Source organism: Penicillium verrucosum, assembly GCF_028828655.1.
Source record: "Penicillium verrucosum strain IBT 35672 chromosome Unknown utg000001l_segment0_segment0, whole genome shotgun sequence".
NCBI classification, from domain to species: Eukaryota; Fungi; Ascomycota; class Eurotiomycetes; order Eurotiales; family Aspergillaceae; genus Penicillium; species Penicillium verrucosum.
The window spans coordinates 12,147,555-12,164,508 of NW_026643210.1; the positions used below are offsets into that span (position 1 = coordinate 12,147,555).

A 16,954-nucleotide genomic window follows, 5' to 3' on the forward strand; every position below is an offset into this window, starting at 1 on the left:
ACATTTCATTCCCTGATTTAGAAACTACGTATGCTTTGAAGAAATACAGTTGACTCGACTTCCCCCCTCCCCAACCTCAGTCACAGTCAGGTTCCCTGCATCATGATGGGTAGACAAAGTGCTCATGTTAATTGGACTAGTCAAGACCTCTTTCACGCCATCCTCTTCCTCGTCTGTCTCCTCTTCATCATCGTTGCTCAGGTAAGCAGCCTTGTGCCTCAACTCATCATACTCAACCTTATCACCTTTCCAGCCCTTGACCTCTATTTTCAGGAGCTGATATGCAAACACAATATCCTCACCCGCTCGCCATTTATCCGCTTCCTCGGTACTGGTAGATTTGGCCAGATTAGCCCCAGCCCCAACCTGACCAACCGGCGAAGGAACATTGCCACCAATCTCAGTCTCTCCGTTGCGATGTTTGTTGTTTTCCATGGCGACGGACAAGCCTTTCGCAACCATGAGACCCGTAACCATGTAAACGGGCGTCCTGAACCCAGGGATCCTATTAACCTTGGTGATAGCTTGAACACGAGGGACTTTTAGACGTGCTTGAATCTCTTCGATCGGAGGGTCGGCGACAAAATAGATTGTCTCGAGAGAGTCCATCGTATAATTTGATTGCACATCGCTGCCATATCCACCCGAGACCTTTCCGGATACCGCCTGTAGAAATTCCGCCCACACGCTTATCGAGACGCCGCGGTGGTCACCTCGGGTTATGCTTCGCTCGTATTCGGTGAATATCTCTACTCGTGGGTAGACTTTTTCTAGTGTTGCGGCATCGACGGTTGTCAAAGCTCGATGTGGCTGGAGCGGATGTGAAATAATGTTGCCCAAGGCGATAGGGCCTGTTCCTGGCTTGAAGTGGAAATTTGGCGCGAGTATATACGTGGGTTGTTGCGCCATTCTTAGGAAAATTGGGAGTGAGGACTTGGAAAAATTGAGGGGAAGAAAGAAAGAATATTCAATGTTGTCTTACTGTTCTCGTATAAGTTCGTCCTGGAGGGGGCGGGGTTTGGCTCGACATACCCACGACCTTCCAAGTTTGTCAAGTCATCAAGAATGCCCAGTATCATCACTTAACTATTGACTATCCTGAATTATCTTATTATGGAGAGTATTTGAGATTAGCCCAGCTCGAAGTCTTCAGGTATCGGATTCCTTCTTGAAGCCAGAGGGAGAGTATCGTTTGCTGCTCTACGCCCCCACCTGGCAGTCCATCTTCAGTTGAATCCACACAGATGGTTTCCCTCTTCGCATATAAATATACCTTCACTTCTCTCAAAGGTCATGGAGGTTGAAAACCAAATAAAAAAAGCTGCGCAGCAGTGCGTCGAAGGCTTCACTCAGTGCCTTGAAATCCCCGCACTCAAGGAAAATGAGTGGGCTGAGAATCGCCTCGCTGATATGAACTTGTGGATTTCGGGTACCGGAGCCTGTGCCCGAGGACGAGCTTCATTGGACTCAAGACTGGCCTCACGGCCTGAAGCTTGCGATGTGATTGCCAATTTATTGTGCCTGCTTAATACCGTGATTGACGAGTGTCGGACGCAGAGTCAACTACAAGAATCTTCTCCCACTCACCATGTCGAGGAATATTCTGCTCATTTTGAGCAGGAAGTTCAAGGCCGCGCATTTTCTCCTTGGTCCGATGATTCTAGCTCCGATGACCAGTCAGAAAACATATGTGATATGGAAATAACACATGCAAATCCATTGCAGGAATCAATGTATAACATCGAATCGATGCAAGATCAACTTTCCCGGATTGCAGTAGCCATTCGTCGCTCTGGGATGCGTTCACGGTTGCAAAAGGCCGACCAGCGATTTGAGGCAACGGAACATGAAGAACTGGAGGGCCACCTGGTCGGAATGTTGCTCACTCAATTGAAGTGTTGCCCCCAAGAACGAGACTCGTCCAAATTGAACGAAGTTCAGTTGCGACTAGTACACTGTAATCTGAAACGTCGGAATCGCTTTCTGTATTCACAACAACATTCTAGGGGTCTGGATGCTGGCCCTATACGACGTGAAAATCGCTCGGCTGCGCCGAAGAAAGTTGGACTGACACAAGAAGAGATGGCCAAGGGAAAGACGGATTCGAAACCCTTAAATGATGGATCAAAATACGCCAATAGTACAATCGTCACTAGAACCAGTGCGTCTAAATTGTCCGATAACTTCAATCTACAGCAACCCGACCACGCTACAACCACCGCGTCTTCAATAGTTTCAACCACAGTCATCGAGCTAGATTATCCGCGCCCACCTCGATTTAAAGATGGTGCGCATCTCTTTCGGTGTCCATGCTGCTGCGAAGCACTCCCGGTAGAGATGGCAAACAAAAACAGGTGGAGGTAATATTCTTGACACAACTTCAATAGCACCTAGACTGATACAATATAATAGGAAACACATCGCAGACGATTTAAGTCCTTATACCTGTATTGTGGCCGGTTGCGATCAACCACATGTCCTTTTCAATACAAAGGACGCTTGGCGACAGCATGTTCTGAAGGATCATAGCAGCTTGACGTATTGGGTTTGCTTTGCATGTGGCGATGGGTCACAATTCAATGACAAGAGTGCCTTTGTGCAGCACACAAAGTCTAGTCATGCAGCGGACATTCCCCCAGACCAGCTTCCAGTCCTCTGTGATCTTTCCAAGAAGACCACGCCAACAGGACTCGAACGCTGCCCGTTGTGCAATTGGCCAGAAGAAGAGGGAGTCATAGTGGAGAAAGATGCGCTACTCAATCATATCGCTAAGGAGATCCATTCGTTCTCGCTCCGGGCATTGCCATGGGCGGATGATAACGGACAAGAGAGTGATGAGAGGATTCGCGACAGCTCTGAAAAGGTTTATGAATGGCTGATCCAGAATGAAATTCCGGGGCATTCTAGTCAAGAACGACCGTCGCGCGAAGAGAGGGTCTGGCATTCTCAGCATTTTCAACAAAACCCCTACTTTGCAAGCAGTTCAAAGGCGTCGTCTTCGGGTGAGCCTGATTCTAATGGATCAAGAGGGAACGAATTGGAGGAACTAAGAAAAGAGGGGGAGTCAATCGTCCATGAAAGTTCTGAGACCGCTGATCTAGCATCTCGAATACGAAATATTGAAGGGGATATAAGACTAGCTCTACATTCAACGATGTCTGACCCGGAGAACTACACTATAGGTTGGATTTGCGCCATCACCACTGAATATGTTGCTGCCCTAGAGTTCCTCGACGAAAGGTATTCCGTCGACATAGACGACTATATCTTGGGTCGAATTGGGAACCATAACGTGGCTATATCGGTTCCACCAATGGGAGAATACGGCTCGTTCTCGACAGCTCAGGCGGCTACAAATATGATACAAAGCTTTCCCAATATTCGGATCTGCATGATGGTTGGCATCGGCAGCGGCGTGCCCAGCCAAAAGCACGATATCCGTCTCGGAGATATTGTTGTCGGCATTGAGCTCAATGACCAGAGTGCTGTCCTTCAGTATGACTTTGGTAGTAGGAGACCAGGACAAAGCTTCGAGCCCATTGGTTTTCTCGATCCGCCACCTATTCTCCGACGCGCAGTATATGAACTCCAGGCTCAGTATGAGCACAAAGGACACAAACTCGATGACGCGGTCAACAAAATCATTGAGAGGAGACCGCGACTACGGAAGAGGTGTCAGCGCCCAGATCTGGCAAGTGATCGGCTGTATCGAAGTCACATTTACCATTTGATGGATAGTGAATTACCTTGCGCTATGTCATGCGGCGATGATCCATCTTTTCTGGTTTCGCGGTCTCCGCGCACGGAATACGATGACAATCCAGCAATTTATTACGGCCAAATCGCCTCAGCTAGTCATGTTATGAAGGACGCTTCCTTCCGAGACGAAGTGGCTGCGGAAAAGGATATTCTGTGTTTTGAAATGGAAGCGGCTGGGATGATGAATCACTTTCCCTGCCTTGTGATCCGAGGCATTTGTGACTATGCAGACTCGCATAAGAACAAGGACTGGCAGTGGTATGCTGCAATGGTTTCCGCGGCGTATGCCAAAGACATTTTGCGTCAAATTGTCCCACAGCAGTTAATTCAGGAGGCAAAGATCATCGATATATTGAAAGACCTTGAAAGTTATGCTCAAATTATTCACGATATTGACGAGATTGGCATAAATGACAGCTAAAGGCTTCTTTTAGTCTCATCATTATTACTTCCGCTCGTGAAACCCCCGGTATGCCCCAAGTCCTGGTTATTTTGGTCACACATTTACTCCGTCTATATGTGGTCTCTCTCCAGACCCCTCAGAATGGCAGATGAGAACTCGTCCCTGCTGCACCAAACACAGACCGATTCGGTGGAGTTCCCACAGGTGGTGGAACAAGATAGCGAAAGGACCCCCAAGGAACAGTCGCCGTTCGGACCAGCAAAATGAATCCTGGGTTGTTTGGGCAGTTCCCGGCTGTCTGGTTCTCAACGTCTTACAAGAGTCTCGTTTAAAGCGTAATCTTTACATATATTTCTTTGTATTTGCTTTTTAGACGTTCGACAAGTTGTGGTAGTTATATGCTATTAACTAGGTTAGCACCGAAGATACTAGGAAGAGGTTCAGCGAGGTGAAGTGCATTTCTATACAGGACCAAGGATTTTCCCATTCAAATAGAAGATGTAAAATTCCAACCTCATTTCATGAAGGCTGTATGTTGTAGATTGGAGGGGCATGTGAAGGAGAAAAGCGGTAAACACTTTTTGTGCCGATCTCCAAACTCGACGGCTGACACTTCGGCCAGGACTGTGCGCTCATCCATACGATCGGCAGTAGTTTGCATTGTCTAGTTTTTTGTTCATCTCTTCATTGCGAAGCCTGTGAAGTCTGTGAAGCCTGCTGCCAAAGTTGAAGTGTCGCGGGGAACCACCCCCTTTTCCGGCCCCCCACAAACCACCCATTTCGAGCCGTACGTACCAGACACGATCCGCGCCGGGAATATTCTCCGGGAATACCGCATTCGAGAGAAAAACGCCTCATCGCATGCGAGTGATATTGGGTGAACTGAAACAGGGGCTCATCGGCTACCCACACGATTGTCTCCGTTGAAAGCGGCCAGGAAATTCGCCCACCATGATGTCGCGAAGTCAGTCGAGTCTGGGGTATATGGATTCAGGGCGAGAGGATTCTGCGCCGGGAGCCTCTCCGTCCTTGAACCAGCAGTCTGCCTCTGGGCCTATCAATCTATCTGGTCTGGTATGCAACGTGCGGCGAACGTCCGGAAAGGAACCCCGTCCTCTCGTCGGTGCCACTACAACCATACTGGGCGATAAGCTATACGTGTTTGGAGGCCGGGTCCTCTCGCGCAGCCGCCCTCAACTCACCTCCGACCTTTACGAATTGGATTTGATTCGGCGACATTGGACGAAGGTCGAGCCCGCTGGAGATGTTCCACCGCCGCGGTACTTCCACAGTGTGTGCGCTTTGGGGGATAACAAGTTGGTCTGTTATGGAGGCATGTCACCCGCCCCAACTACGCCAAAGGACCCCGAGAACCCCGCGGAACCGCAATCACAGTCACAATCGGAAGTCGTGGTTATGTCGGATATTCACATCTTCGATGTACCATCGAGGGCATGGACGCGTGTTGCTGCTCATGAATCTCCTCAGGGGCGCTATGCACACTGTGCTACGATCTTACCGTCGAGTGCTTGCTTCACATCTGCCAGTGCACCACTATCCGCCATTCACAATAATCCTGAATCCTCCAGTCATCAAGGGACCCTCGGCGTGGATATTGACGGCTTTGGAGGTGCGGAGATGGTGGTGGTCGGAGGCCAGGATAGCTCCAACCATTACATCGAACAAATTAGTGTCTTCAACCTTCGGAGCCTCAAGTGGACCAACACTAGCCCCCTGGGAAGGAGCTGCGGCGCTTATCGCAGTGTCGTAGCTCCTCTGGTGGGAATGAATGTGTCTGAAATTGGATCCTCAGCTCCAGACCGCGATCAACACGAGCCCATTCAAGATAGCACGGAATCGCCAGGTTGCCCCATGCTGATATACTCCAACTACAATTTCCTTGACGTCAAACTGGAGCTGCAGGTGCGCCTGCCGGACGGACGCCTTGTCGAACGACCTATGCAGAGCCAAGCGTCACCTCCGGGACTGCGTTTCCCAAACGGTGGCATTATTAATGGCCACTTCGTTGTTAGTGGTACCTACTTGACCTCATCAAAGCAAGAATATGCGCTGTGGGCTCTCGACCTAAAGACATTGACTTGGGGCCGTATTGATGCCGGAGGATCGGTATTTGGACAGGGTAGTTGGAACCGAGGAGTGCTTTGGCCTCGGCGTAATTCTTTTGTGATTCTTGGACACAGGAAGCGAAGCCTTGTCGATGATTACAACCACCGTCGAATCAACTTTTCGCACGTTTGCCTGGTCGAGCTGGAGGCATTTGGACTCTACAACAATTCTTGCCGCACTTCTCCAACCTCAGGATACAAGTCTTATAGCTCCTCTTCCGTTCCAGCATCTTTGCAGAAGAAACTAGTGCAGTTGACATCAGGTGGACGACCACTGTCTGCCGCATCCGATGAGTTAGGCAAACTCGCACAATCTTTGCCCGAGATGGCCGACATGGAGTTACAGGCTGTCGGGGGGAGAACGTATCTCTGTCAACTCCCGCGTCTTGACTCGGCGCTGGGGTCCTTACTTTATCCAACTCCTCCGCGAGTCCTCGGACGGAGGTATTGCAGACATCGCAACTCTTCGTCCAGCCCAGATACACCCAAGCCGCAACTCGAGTATTACCATCACTCCTTCGATAGGCTCCGATGCAACGACTCTTGTCAATCAGTCTGTGCCTTCGAAGTCTCTGCTTGAGAATCTCGAAATTCCATCTGCTCACAGCCTCGCCCCAACCTCCCGACCGCGTGTGCTCTACCTCCCCCATACCATTTTGACTCTTCAAGTGCTAGTTCAATACCTCTACACCTCAGCCCTTCCATCCGCAGGCACCTCGCTTTGCACACCACAAATCCTCTGCTCGCTTCTACAGCTTGCACGCCCGTACCAGATCGACGGACTACTAGAAGCCACCGTCGAAAGACTCCATCAAGTTCTCGATGGGCGCAACGCCGCAGCTGTATTCAACGCAGCTGCCATGGCCGCCGGAGGTGGTCGTGGTACTGGATTCAATGGCGGACCAGGAGGTACACTGGAGGCTCTGAACGGAGCTTATATTGGCCACAACGGCACTGCGCCCACAGTTGGCGAGAACGGCAACTCCCAACATGGTGCACTCACATCAGGCTCGTCCGACACAGAGCACGGTGCTGCCTCCGCATCAGCAGCGAGCAGCACGGGCGATCTGACCAACTTCGCTCGAGGTATTCCATCTCTCCGCATCGACACCAGTGTCTCCCAGAATTCCCGCCAGCGCAGCGCCCGCCGCGACCGTGAAGATTCCATTAGCAATCCGAGCACAGCGACATCCGCATCCAGCGCTAGTTTCAGCCAGTCCGACTCCGAATGGGTCAGCGGGGATGAAAGCCGCTCGCAGTCCCGGTCTACCCATCACCGCCGTGACACAGACGCCGAGTTGCGTCGCCCCCAACGTGAGCTTTGGACCGGTGATCTAAGCAGCGTTATCGGTCTCCAGAAACGCGGCTTGCGTGGTCTCATGGAGGGCCGTCGCATGCGTGAACGTAGTTCGAAGCCCGCTAGCACTGGCAGTAACTCGATATCCATGCCGCAGTCAGCTGGCTCAGGCGATCAACACATTCCTTTCCAGGGTGTTGCCAGTTGATCGTTGCCTGGAATTCATTACTATGACAGCTATACGATTTCTTTTCGCCCCGCCTTACCATCCTGCCACATTGGTTTTTAGATGATCTCTTTCCAGATACCTTTTTTTGGATTTTATATACTTTTTTCCTTCTTGCTTTTTACCCCAGCAGGCTGGCAATGTGGGGAGGAATTAGGGCAAAACTTCCAAACTTGGGAACAACGCATCTGGATGTTGTACCTTTCTTCTGTTCATGTTATTTGGGCTGGGTAGGTTGCTCTCGCCTACCCATAGCCATGGATATATACTGAGACTTCCGGCGTTGGAGTTTACAATGAATGCAATGAAATGCATTAAAACCGGATTTGTGACTTTTTCTCCATAAGATACTGCTACTGCTTTGTATAGAGATGAGAAGAGACAGGTTCTGCTAGGACTACTACTTATATACAGTTGTAAAGCCCCTCAAGCTTCAATCTGGTTTAGATTGTACATAGAATCCCACTCTCGGAAGAATGAAGAACAAAGAGAAATGAATTAGTCCCTCTGTGCCTGCACATCTCCAAGCTGCTTGGGACTCTTGCCAGCATAGACTTAAGTGTGATGAGTTAGTGCTTGTACAATCAAAAGAAGGTTGGGATTGCCTAGGCATAAAGAACTCACGTCGCTCATAAAGAATATACGATGTGTACATTAGAATTGGTAGCCCGACAATAGTCGTCGTCCATCTAGAAAGACGATTAGATTTCTCGTTGTTGCTATGTATCATTTGCCATCGAAAGACCAAAGCAAAAAAAAAAAAAGGAGACAAAGAGGGATGACACATACCTCCGTGCAGCAGCCTTGTACTCCTTTGTCTTCCGGATATCATCCACCCCCTTTGGGAGCCGCGAAGGAGCGGGTTGTTGGACTGGACGTGGAGGCCGAGTTTTGGGATCCACAGATCGGTATCTGTTCTGGTCTTTGATGGATGCCATTATTCTTGAGTTTTGTTAGATAAATTTGAGTGCAGAGGATAATTGTCGTGGCGTGCTTACATGTTTTGGTTGATGTATTGGACGATGTGAATGAATTCTTGTGAGGGAAGATTCCGGGAGGTGTTAGTGCCTGAGGCATGACTATAAATAACTGCTTGTTCACATTAGGAAGAGTAACTTGGAAAATAGACCTCTATTTCAACCACTGATTATGAAGTGGGTGGATAATGTAAGTTATATGGCATTCGAGTAAAAAGCCCGTCTTGCAAGCACTAAAAATAATGTACAAAATATTTTTTCTTTCCATCTTTTTCTTCAGTTAAGTATACGTCTCTATCCCAATCCCGTTAAGCTCAAACAGTCTAGTTTCATTGAGCTTGCCCAATATCTATGTCCCACCCATTATATGTAGGTAGTCAATGCTGGTGGTATACATATAGAAGTATAAGCTTCTTGTTTAAGAAGAACAAGTCTGGTCCTTTTATGCTCGCCTTTCAAGTGGCTAGAATCTTTAGTTTTGCATAAGATATCAAATGTTTTGTTTTAGAACCAAGTGTGATAAGACCTTGGTAGTAGCTTGGTTGTTCTCTGCATATCCAGGTAGGTTGATGTAGTTTATTATATAAACTCGAACTATCCGATGCGATGTCCTAGGTTTAAGATCACCCTAGCTGAAAGTTACTTCTCAGGCAGAGTGCGTACATCATACCCATCACAATTGTCTCCAGTACACTCTGGAACTACAACGGCATAAGGTAAATGTAATGTAAGCTCAGAGTAAGCGGAAGCTCGATGGAATGTGAGGAAGGACTATCTGCGTGAGATGTCAGAGGTATGCGGGCTTCCTTTCACGGAGACTGCAAGATTACAAAAAGAAGCAATACTTATAGAAAACAACAAAGACAACTGAAAAAAAACTCATAATTCACCATGGTCAACTCCATGGTATGCTCCTGCGGTGCTAATCATACATGCTTGAAACGCTCGCTGGTAATCATACAAAAGAAAAAGGAAAAAAAAGGAGAAAAGGAAAACAAGCAAAGGAACAAAGAAAAGCACTAAATATTGAAAATATTTGCCCGGCTTTAGCCGGGCGGGAAACATGATTTTACCCTCACCAGGGCCTCACATGGCCCGGCGGCGGCGGCGCTTGCTGGTTTGTGCGGAGGACGGCGCACGTGAGATGGCGGGGGAGGAAGGGGGACTTCACGGCGGGGTTAGAAGTAGATGCTTTAACCCCAGAGGCCTCAGTCTTGGTCGCCGGCTTCAAGGTCAGCCGTAGCCGCTGCACCTTAGGCTTGTCACCTTCGGTGGCAGCGGGGGCGACGGCGGCAGCCGGGCCCGAAGACTTTACCTTGGTTGTAGTGGTCGGGGGAGAAGTAGAAGAGGCGGGAGAAGTGGAAGAGGGGACAGTGGGAGCAGGGGCAGTCTGGCGACGGCGACGCTGTGACTTGCGTGCGCCGGTTTCAGCAGTAGCGGTGGGGACTGGCGAGGCGGGCTTATCGGTGGCATCTGCGGCCGCGGTCTGACGGCGCTTTCGGGTGCGGGGTTTCTTGGTCTCAGGGGCTGGCACAGGGGTCCGAGCAAGAGCCCGCGCCTTTTCCTCCTCCACGTTTTCAGTGACGAATGGGGCTGTCGCATCAAATGGGAGATTACGGTCCCCCATGAGTGGAGCGAAGCTGTGGGCGGCATCAGCTTCGGCTTGCTGGCTGGTTCTGGCGCGCACCGGGGGGAAAGGAAGACCCTCGTAGCCGTAAGTATGAGGTGGATAATATGGGTGGCCTTTACCAGGGATCAGAGCAACTTCTTCACCACTGGAGTTGACATAGCCAGTTTGAATCCAGCCATCGCTGTCGACCTTGATGTCAGACCGCCTTTTATAGCTTAGGATGCTTGAGCCGTTGGTGACTGCATCGTTGGTGGCTGTGCCGTTGGTGATTGTGCTGTTGGTGACTTCGCCGTTGGTGACTCTGGCGGGAGGAGTAGGAGGGGTGGAAGAAGAAACAGCGATTGCAGACGGTGGGGTGTCTTGGTCTATCATTTCGACGTCGAGATCGACATCACTTGGCGAGGTGGCCTTGGTGGTGGGCACGTCGACGCCATATTTTTCTTCCTCTTGGCGACGGAAGTATTCAATTCGTTGCTGCTCCAAGAAGGTAGGGCAATTGAAAGGGAGCGTAAAGTCAGGGCTTAAAGATTGAATAGTCAAGTCATATAGTATCTTGCTCGTGACTTTCACGTCAATATCACAACCAATCAAGGCAGCATTCTTCCGCATGTTCAAGTTGGACATTCTCTTTGACTTCCTGGTTTTTTCTCATTGGTTGCTTCGAAACATTGTTCTTCGCAACCTTGGTAGGCACAGGGACAGTGGGGACAGCAGAGGGAGCAGGGGCAGGAGTTTCCACGGTCGGGGTGGACACTGTCATGTTCTTACGGCGAGGTTTCCTCTTAGTTGATTCAAAAGATTCAAGGGCCCTCATGGTAGGCTTACGAACCCGGGATGAGTTCCGCATGTCGGAGGCACTGGTAGGGCTCGAGGGACCGTCAGCTGTTTCTTCGGATTCAACACTGTCCATGTACTGGTCAACCGTCCAGCTAGCGCTGCCAGTGCTCTCTGGAAAATCAATGTCCGAGACTTCTTGCTTGGGTGTTTCAAGTGCAGTTGTTCTTCTCGTCCGTCGACTACCCGGGTTGGTGGGCGGGGCTTCTAGGGTTGGCGTGTAAACGTTTGACAGACCCGACGGACGAGACTGAAAGGTCCTTCGACGTGAGGAAGGTGTTTCAGGAGATTTTCCACGTGGACTAGGACTTTGAACGGACGGATTACTTGGAACCGGTGTGTTGGGAGTGTAAAAACGAATGTTGATAGAGGTGTCTTGGGGTGAGGTCGATGAAAGGTCCAACGTTTTGGCAGGTTGCACGTTCTCATTCGTACTTTTTGACGGGGGAGGTACTCGGGGCGAGCGCCGAGAAGGTGTCAATGTAGGCGCTTTATTGATGCGCGCCAACATCGACTTACGTTGGCCCGTCTTGGGAGGCATCGTGACTTATAGCTAAATGGCCCGGAAGTTGTCAGTTATAATCTATCCTTGCAAATACAGCAGGCGGCAAATAGATCAAATGAGCTGTACAAATAGAAGACTAGATAATACCTCCAATAACAGGCGACTAGGGTAAGGGAATAAGGATATATGGGGTCATCAGGTGAAGTGCAGTGTCGACGTCAGAAGACCGCAGTGCGCGGAAGGGGAGAAGTTGGGAATTAGGGCCCAACTTATAAGCGCAGTACTCACGGGATTAAAGGTACAACCATCCGTAGTTATTTTCTAAAGAGTGCACAAACAAGCTGTAAGGACTAGGCGGACGTTGAAGTTGTATTTGTGGTGGACGAGGCGAAATAAAGTGATGGAAGATGTTGAGGTCAAGCCGAAAAGAAATTAGGGCTACGATTGATCGGCGCTTATCGTCTTCACTTGTCCGCCTTATTCTGCAACTCCTCCATCCTCCATCATCTCCCTGAGCTCTCTACAGCTGTTTGCTGTTATTTCTGTTTTCTTTTAGTTATTCTTTCACAATGCATCTATGGCACGCCACCGTTCCATTCTGCCTCTTCGCTGCAGCTGCCTTGCCTGGCGCTGCTGCCACAGCTTGGGGCTTTACTGATGCCACCGTGGCCGTTCAAGCAAAAGGTGCTGGTGTCAATGGAGGGTTTAAGGAACAGTATGCATTTTGACACAAATACAAGGTACATGATACTAATCAATATATTCAAAATAGATTTACTGCATCCAAGCCGCTCTCCAAGCCCATCTCCCTTTTCGGTGCCGATACCCTACGCGTCACCTTGACAGCTCAAGAGGACAGCTCTGCAAAGCGGCCAGACCAGGCTTTCCTTTTGCTTAAGGATGCCCAGACTGGATTGGATATCTCTTACCCTTTCAGTGTCAAGGATAATGGCAAGTCAAGAGTGGAATTGGTAAGCAACCTCCGCAAACGACTTTCCGCGGCGCAGCTAACGAATGCTCTTCCAGACCCAGAAAGAACTGCCGATTCAATTTCTTTCCCTGTCCGGTCCAGTTGATGCGCATATCGTCATTGGTGGGTTCGGAAGCTCCGTTGCCTACGACAGCTCTGTGTTCAAGTTGTCGATTGATCATAACCCCGAAGAGGCCGTGCCGACCGTTGAGACTGAGCGATACGGCAAGAAGCCTGAGATCCACCATATCTTCAAGGATTCTGCGTCTAGCCCACCAATTGTCATCACCCTGACATTTGTTGCCATGGTTGGCGCTGCTATTCCTGCTCTTGCTGGTTTGGTAAGTTGATCTCATTGCTGTGCAAACGACGTTGCTTACAGATTGTCTCTAGTGGCTCTTCCTCGGCGCCAACATTAACCACCTTCCTACCGCATTGAAATCCGCCCCTCTCTCGCACGCCGTCTTCCTCGGATCTTTGATCGCATTTGAGGGGATCTTCTTCCTCTACTACACATCGTGGAACTTGTTCAAGATCCTCCCCGCGATGGCTGTTGTCGGTGCGGTCGCCTTTGTCAGTGGTAGCCGTGCGCTGGGTGAAGTGCAAGGCCGGCGCCTTGCTGGTCTTCGGTAAACTCCCGGAACATATATCTATCCGCCGTGTTCGTAGTTGTACTCTCACGGTGGTCCCAAACTGCCGTGTGTTCTTAGGTTCCGGTGGCATTGTATCTTAACTGGTGGTACCCAGTATGCCTTTACAAAAATAACAGGTTTTCCACTGAGAGTTTACGAAAGTTCCACTGATCTTCAAATGTGATCATCTCCCTACATATTGTCTGTATTGGTTACGGGTTGGGTTGGAGCTCCCCAGATACGCAGCAGCGCCAACATATACTTCCTATCAACTTCATTTTAGCATCCAGCTTCAGCTTCATATTTTAGATGTATTGGACAAGTATGTGTTGCTATACATCAGTCAATCTCGATAGATAATCTATACTACCAAGGGAGTTGTTTGTTGACTAGTATGTATTTTTGACGTCACAAGGTAGGGCAAGGACTACCTTACTTACCGCTTTATTTACCGCCTACCAAAGATGACATGCATATACACTTCTGCCTCAGAGATCAGGCCCTTATTTCAACTCACACTGTACGTAAAGAGTGCTTGTTCAGTATCCATAAGAATTTCTATCATCTTTAGATATTTTAACACCTTGCAAAAGTATTAGTTCGTGAGACTCATATACTCTGGAGCCCGAAAAGTCTTGACCGTTCAGTTGGCAAAAGACCCGAACGTCCAGATCGAATGCCAAGTCGACTTCGGGACCTCCGCTCAAAGCTCCGCAAAAAACGCCTTCAACCAACACTTTCGAATTCCACATCTCATCATCCTCAATGGGTTCTGCTGCATCAAAGCCCGTTAAGTCGGCAGCTGGCGCAGCCTCACGGCGCCAATACCCCAAGCAGCCAGCTCCTCCACCGAGGGGCCCGCGCAAAGCTCCGAAAGAACCCAAAGCAGCGTCTGTACCTTCGCCTCCTACCACGTCCAAGCCTAAGCCCCAGGCTAGTCCCTCGACTCCTCGCGCACCTACAGCTCCCTCTCAAGGTCCAACATACCACTCAAAGGAGCAAGCATCCAGCGTGAAGTCTGGTGGTACGTAACACTCGCCAGCGATTCTTCTAAGTCTCTTCCATGCAACAAACGCAAGATCCGGAAGGAAACAATTACTAATGACTTTCCAGCCATCGACATGGACGGTCGAGACCCCGACTTCGCCGCTTCCCTCCGATCAATAGGGCCCGTCAACCCATCACCTACATTCTCAAACTCAAGCACCTTTAACCGCCCCGGCTCAATGCAAACTGTCTTTCCGCATGCTTCGAACCCGGCACTGCTAGTTGTCACTGCTAGACAACGTCTCATGGAGGCCGCGGAAAAAGAAGCTGAACACTTCGGTCATGCGGGTCACCCCGGGAGATCGTTCCTGGATGCCCTGACTATCCAACAGGTGTTGACGATGCGTGATAAGCAGGGTATGCGTCGTGGTGATATTGAACGGTTCCTCGGGTTGAAGAAGGGTGTCTTGGAGCGGCTAGGGAAGGATGAGATTGTGTCGCGTATTACGTGATCTTCATCCTCTGCCCAGGTGCCCAGGTGAGCTCTGTTGTTTAGCGGTTTTTCCCTCAAAATATCATTCGGTGTGTTTGGTGCATTTTTTATTATTGGTTGGCGTCTTCCTATTTTGTGCACATTTTGTATAGTACCTTGATTCGGTCATCCCTACTCATGATAATATCAAATGCTTTGGTCAGAGTCGCTACGAGTTTCTCCTTCGGCCTTTTCATCTTTTGGCTCAATGACAGATAACTACAAAATTCCGAGGGAACTCAAGACTTGGAAAAAAAAGTCCAGACAGCTTGAAGCATGGTCCTCAAGTGTTCCGCCACAACGGTCATAATTGACAGTAAATCAATTAGCCGCCCAAATCGCTAAGATCTGCCAGGTCACCATCCAATCTTCGGTATTGAAGATACATCCGTCCGGAAATGTTGTATTAGATGGCTTCCATGCCTCATGCCACTGGCTATCATGTCGGTCACGGAATCATCGGCCACAGACATGTCGGATGCTTAGGTGATTCAAGACGCTCGCTTTCACTCGCTGCGAGCGGTATTAAACTGTCTTGCTGGTGAAAAGGAAACAATGGAGCAGTTTGGAATAGCACATCGGCTCATGCGGGGGTTCAGTCGTCTATCACATCTGCATCTTTTGCAGGCAAATCCAGGACCACACCGATTCTAGGAATCCAGCCCGACAAGTTCCACCTTGGCGTACTGACCCGTGCTGTAAATTGAGCAGTTTGCTCTGTTGGGTCATGAATTCAGCTTTCAAATAAAATATGTCTGAATGTTATGAGTATAGATGAAATTATATTCACCAACTGACAGAACAGGCAATCTTTTTGAGTTGGAACCTTAAGTTGTGATTTCCAGAGAAAAGTGGGGCCCAGGGGTGATGATTCGGTGCCGACAACCAATCACACAACATAGAGACAAGATGACAGCCCTTTAGGTGGAGGAGTCAGTGATCTAAATCACGCCCTATGCTATGACTGATGTTGATGAACTCCCACATACTTATAATGTGTTCTTTTCTCTTTCGTACATACTTTAAAAAGGATCATTGAACATACTTGCCCCTAGATCTTCTCTCATTGAAAGTACAATGTATCTCCGTGCCGTCCACGCAGAGGGACAACTCCCCGTCCTCCAGCAATTCATCCGCGATAACCCACTGGGCATCCTAACAACGGCAATCAAATCCCCAATCTACTCCTTTATCCAATCAAGTCATATCCCCTTCGTTCTCGATGTACCTCCCTCAACCGGGAACGATGACACAATCCCGACCGGCATCCTGCGCGGCCACATGGCGAAGCAAAACCCACAAGCAAAAGCCCTGATGGAAGCTCTCGCCGAACAAAATGCAGCGGGAAATAACAAACTCGAGCTCACGGACGAAGTGTTGGTCCTCTTCAACGGCCCACACCACCACTACGTGACGCCCAAATTCTACACAGAAACCAAACCGGTTTCCGGCAAGGTCGTCCCGACGTGGAACTACTCCGCCGTGCAGGCCTACGGCAAGATCACTGTGTACTGCAATTCCAAGGCAGAGGAAACGTGTGCATACTTGCAGAAACAGATTCAAGATCTGACGCGGCAGTCTGAGGAGGGTATTATGGGGTATACTGGGGGTGATAAGAAGAGCGCCTGGAATGTCTCCGATGCACCGGTCAATTACGTGGAGCTTTTGAAGAAGAATATCATCGGCATCGAGATCCGGGTTGAGCGGTTGCAGGGGAAGTTTAAGATGAGTCAGGAAATGGACAAGGGGGATCGGGAGGGGGTTGTGAAGGGGTTCGAGGAGTTGGGGTCGGAGGTTGGGAGGGGCATTGCTGATTGTGTGAAGGAGCGTTCTGCCTTGAAGGATCAGCAGAAGTAATTGAACTTGGGGGCTAGTTATTGGAGAAGATATCTGGTTTTGCACATACACTTGACGTGATGTGATTGATGAGGAATGAGAATCATGCATAGATGATAGAGAACCTTTGCAGAAATGTGTTAAATTCAAATATTGAAGCTTTCAAGACGTAGTTTGTATGTTGTACTTTGTAGGCTAGTACGGTTCTGGTGTTGTTCAACCTGTTTCAGTTTTAGAATT

The 16,954-nt window shown here is 49.4% G+C and overlaps 8 protein-coding genes across 8 annotated transcripts; 5 read left to right on the plus strand and 3 right to left on the minus strand.

Annotated features, from left to right (window-relative positions):
- Positions 1 to 24: 24 nt before the first annotated feature.
- N7516_004466 (uncharacterized protein) lies at positions 25 to 909 on the minus strand (the record flags this gene model as incomplete). Its single annotated transcript, XM_057217186.1, has 1 exon — positions 25 to 909. The coding sequence occupies one exon, from the start codon at positions 907 to 909 to the stop codon at positions 25 to 27; it is 885 nt and encodes a 294-aa protein (XP_057079069.1).
- Positions 910 to 1,293: 384 nt separating this feature from the next.
- Positions 1,294 to 4,180, plus strand: N7516_004467 (5'-methylthioadenosine/S-adenosylhomocysteine nucleosidase family protein; the record flags this gene model as incomplete). Its single annotated transcript, XM_057217187.1, has 2 exons — positions 1,294 to 2,360; positions 2,413 to 4,180. 2 exons carry the CDS (start codon positions 1,294 to 1,296, stop codon positions 4,178 to 4,180), a joined length of 2,835 nt encoding a protein of 944 aa, XP_057079070.1.
- A 933-nt stretch (positions 4,181 to 5,113) lies between these two features.
- On the plus strand, positions 5,114 to 7,793 carry N7516_004468 (putative regulatory protein Ral2; the record flags this gene model as incomplete). The annotated part of the gene is made up of 2 exons (XM_057217188.1): positions 5,114 to 6,582; positions 6,635 to 7,793. 2 exons carry the CDS (start codon positions 5,114 to 5,116, stop codon positions 7,791 to 7,793), a joined length of 2,628 nt encoding a protein of 875 aa, XP_057079071.1.
- Positions 7,794 to 8,309: 516 nt separating this feature from the next.
- N7516_004469 (uncharacterized protein) lies at positions 8,310 to 8,749 on the minus strand (the record flags this gene model as incomplete). The annotated part of the gene is made up of 3 exons (XM_057217189.1): positions 8,310 to 8,365; positions 8,436 to 8,500; positions 8,601 to 8,749. 3 exons carry the CDS (start codon positions 8,747 to 8,749, stop codon positions 8,310 to 8,312), a joined length of 270 nt encoding a protein of 89 aa, XP_057079072.1.
- A 1,114-nt stretch (positions 8,750 to 9,863) lies between these two features.
- Positions 9,864 to 11,793, minus strand: N7516_004470 (putative GPI-anchored cell surface glycoprotein; the record flags this gene model as incomplete). The annotated part of the gene is made up of 2 exons (XM_057217190.1): positions 9,864 to 10,938; positions 11,000 to 11,793. 2 exons carry the CDS (start codon positions 11,791 to 11,793, stop codon positions 9,864 to 9,866), a joined length of 1,869 nt encoding a protein of 622 aa, XP_057079073.1.
- Positions 11,794 to 12,326: 533 nt separating this feature from the next.
- N7516_004471 (putative oligosaccharyltransferase subunit ribophorin II) lies at positions 12,327 to 13,360 on the plus strand (the record flags this gene model as incomplete). Its single annotated transcript, XM_057217191.1, has 4 exons — positions 12,327 to 12,472; positions 12,530 to 12,728; positions 12,784 to 13,068; positions 13,121 to 13,360. 4 exons carry the CDS (start codon positions 12,327 to 12,329, stop codon positions 13,358 to 13,360), a joined length of 870 nt encoding a protein of 289 aa, XP_057079074.1.
- Positions 13,361 to 14,124: 764 nt separating this feature from the next.
- Positions 14,125 to 14,858, plus strand: N7516_004472 (uncharacterized protein; the record flags this gene model as incomplete). Its single annotated transcript, XM_057217192.1, has 2 exons — positions 14,125 to 14,383; positions 14,473 to 14,858. The coding sequence occupies 2 exons, from the start codon at positions 14,125 to 14,127 to the stop codon at positions 14,856 to 14,858; spliced, it is 645 nt and encodes a 214-aa protein (XP_057079075.1).
- A 1,097-nt stretch (positions 14,859 to 15,955) lies between these two features.
- On the plus strand, positions 15,956 to 16,735 carry N7516_004473 (FMN-binding negative transcriptional regulator; the record flags this gene model as incomplete). Its single annotated transcript, XM_057217193.1, has 1 exon — positions 15,956 to 16,735. The coding sequence occupies one exon, from the start codon at positions 15,956 to 15,958 to the stop codon at positions 16,733 to 16,735; it is 780 nt and encodes a 259-aa protein (XP_057079076.1).
- Between the last annotated feature and the right edge of the window lie 219 nt (positions 16,736 to 16,954).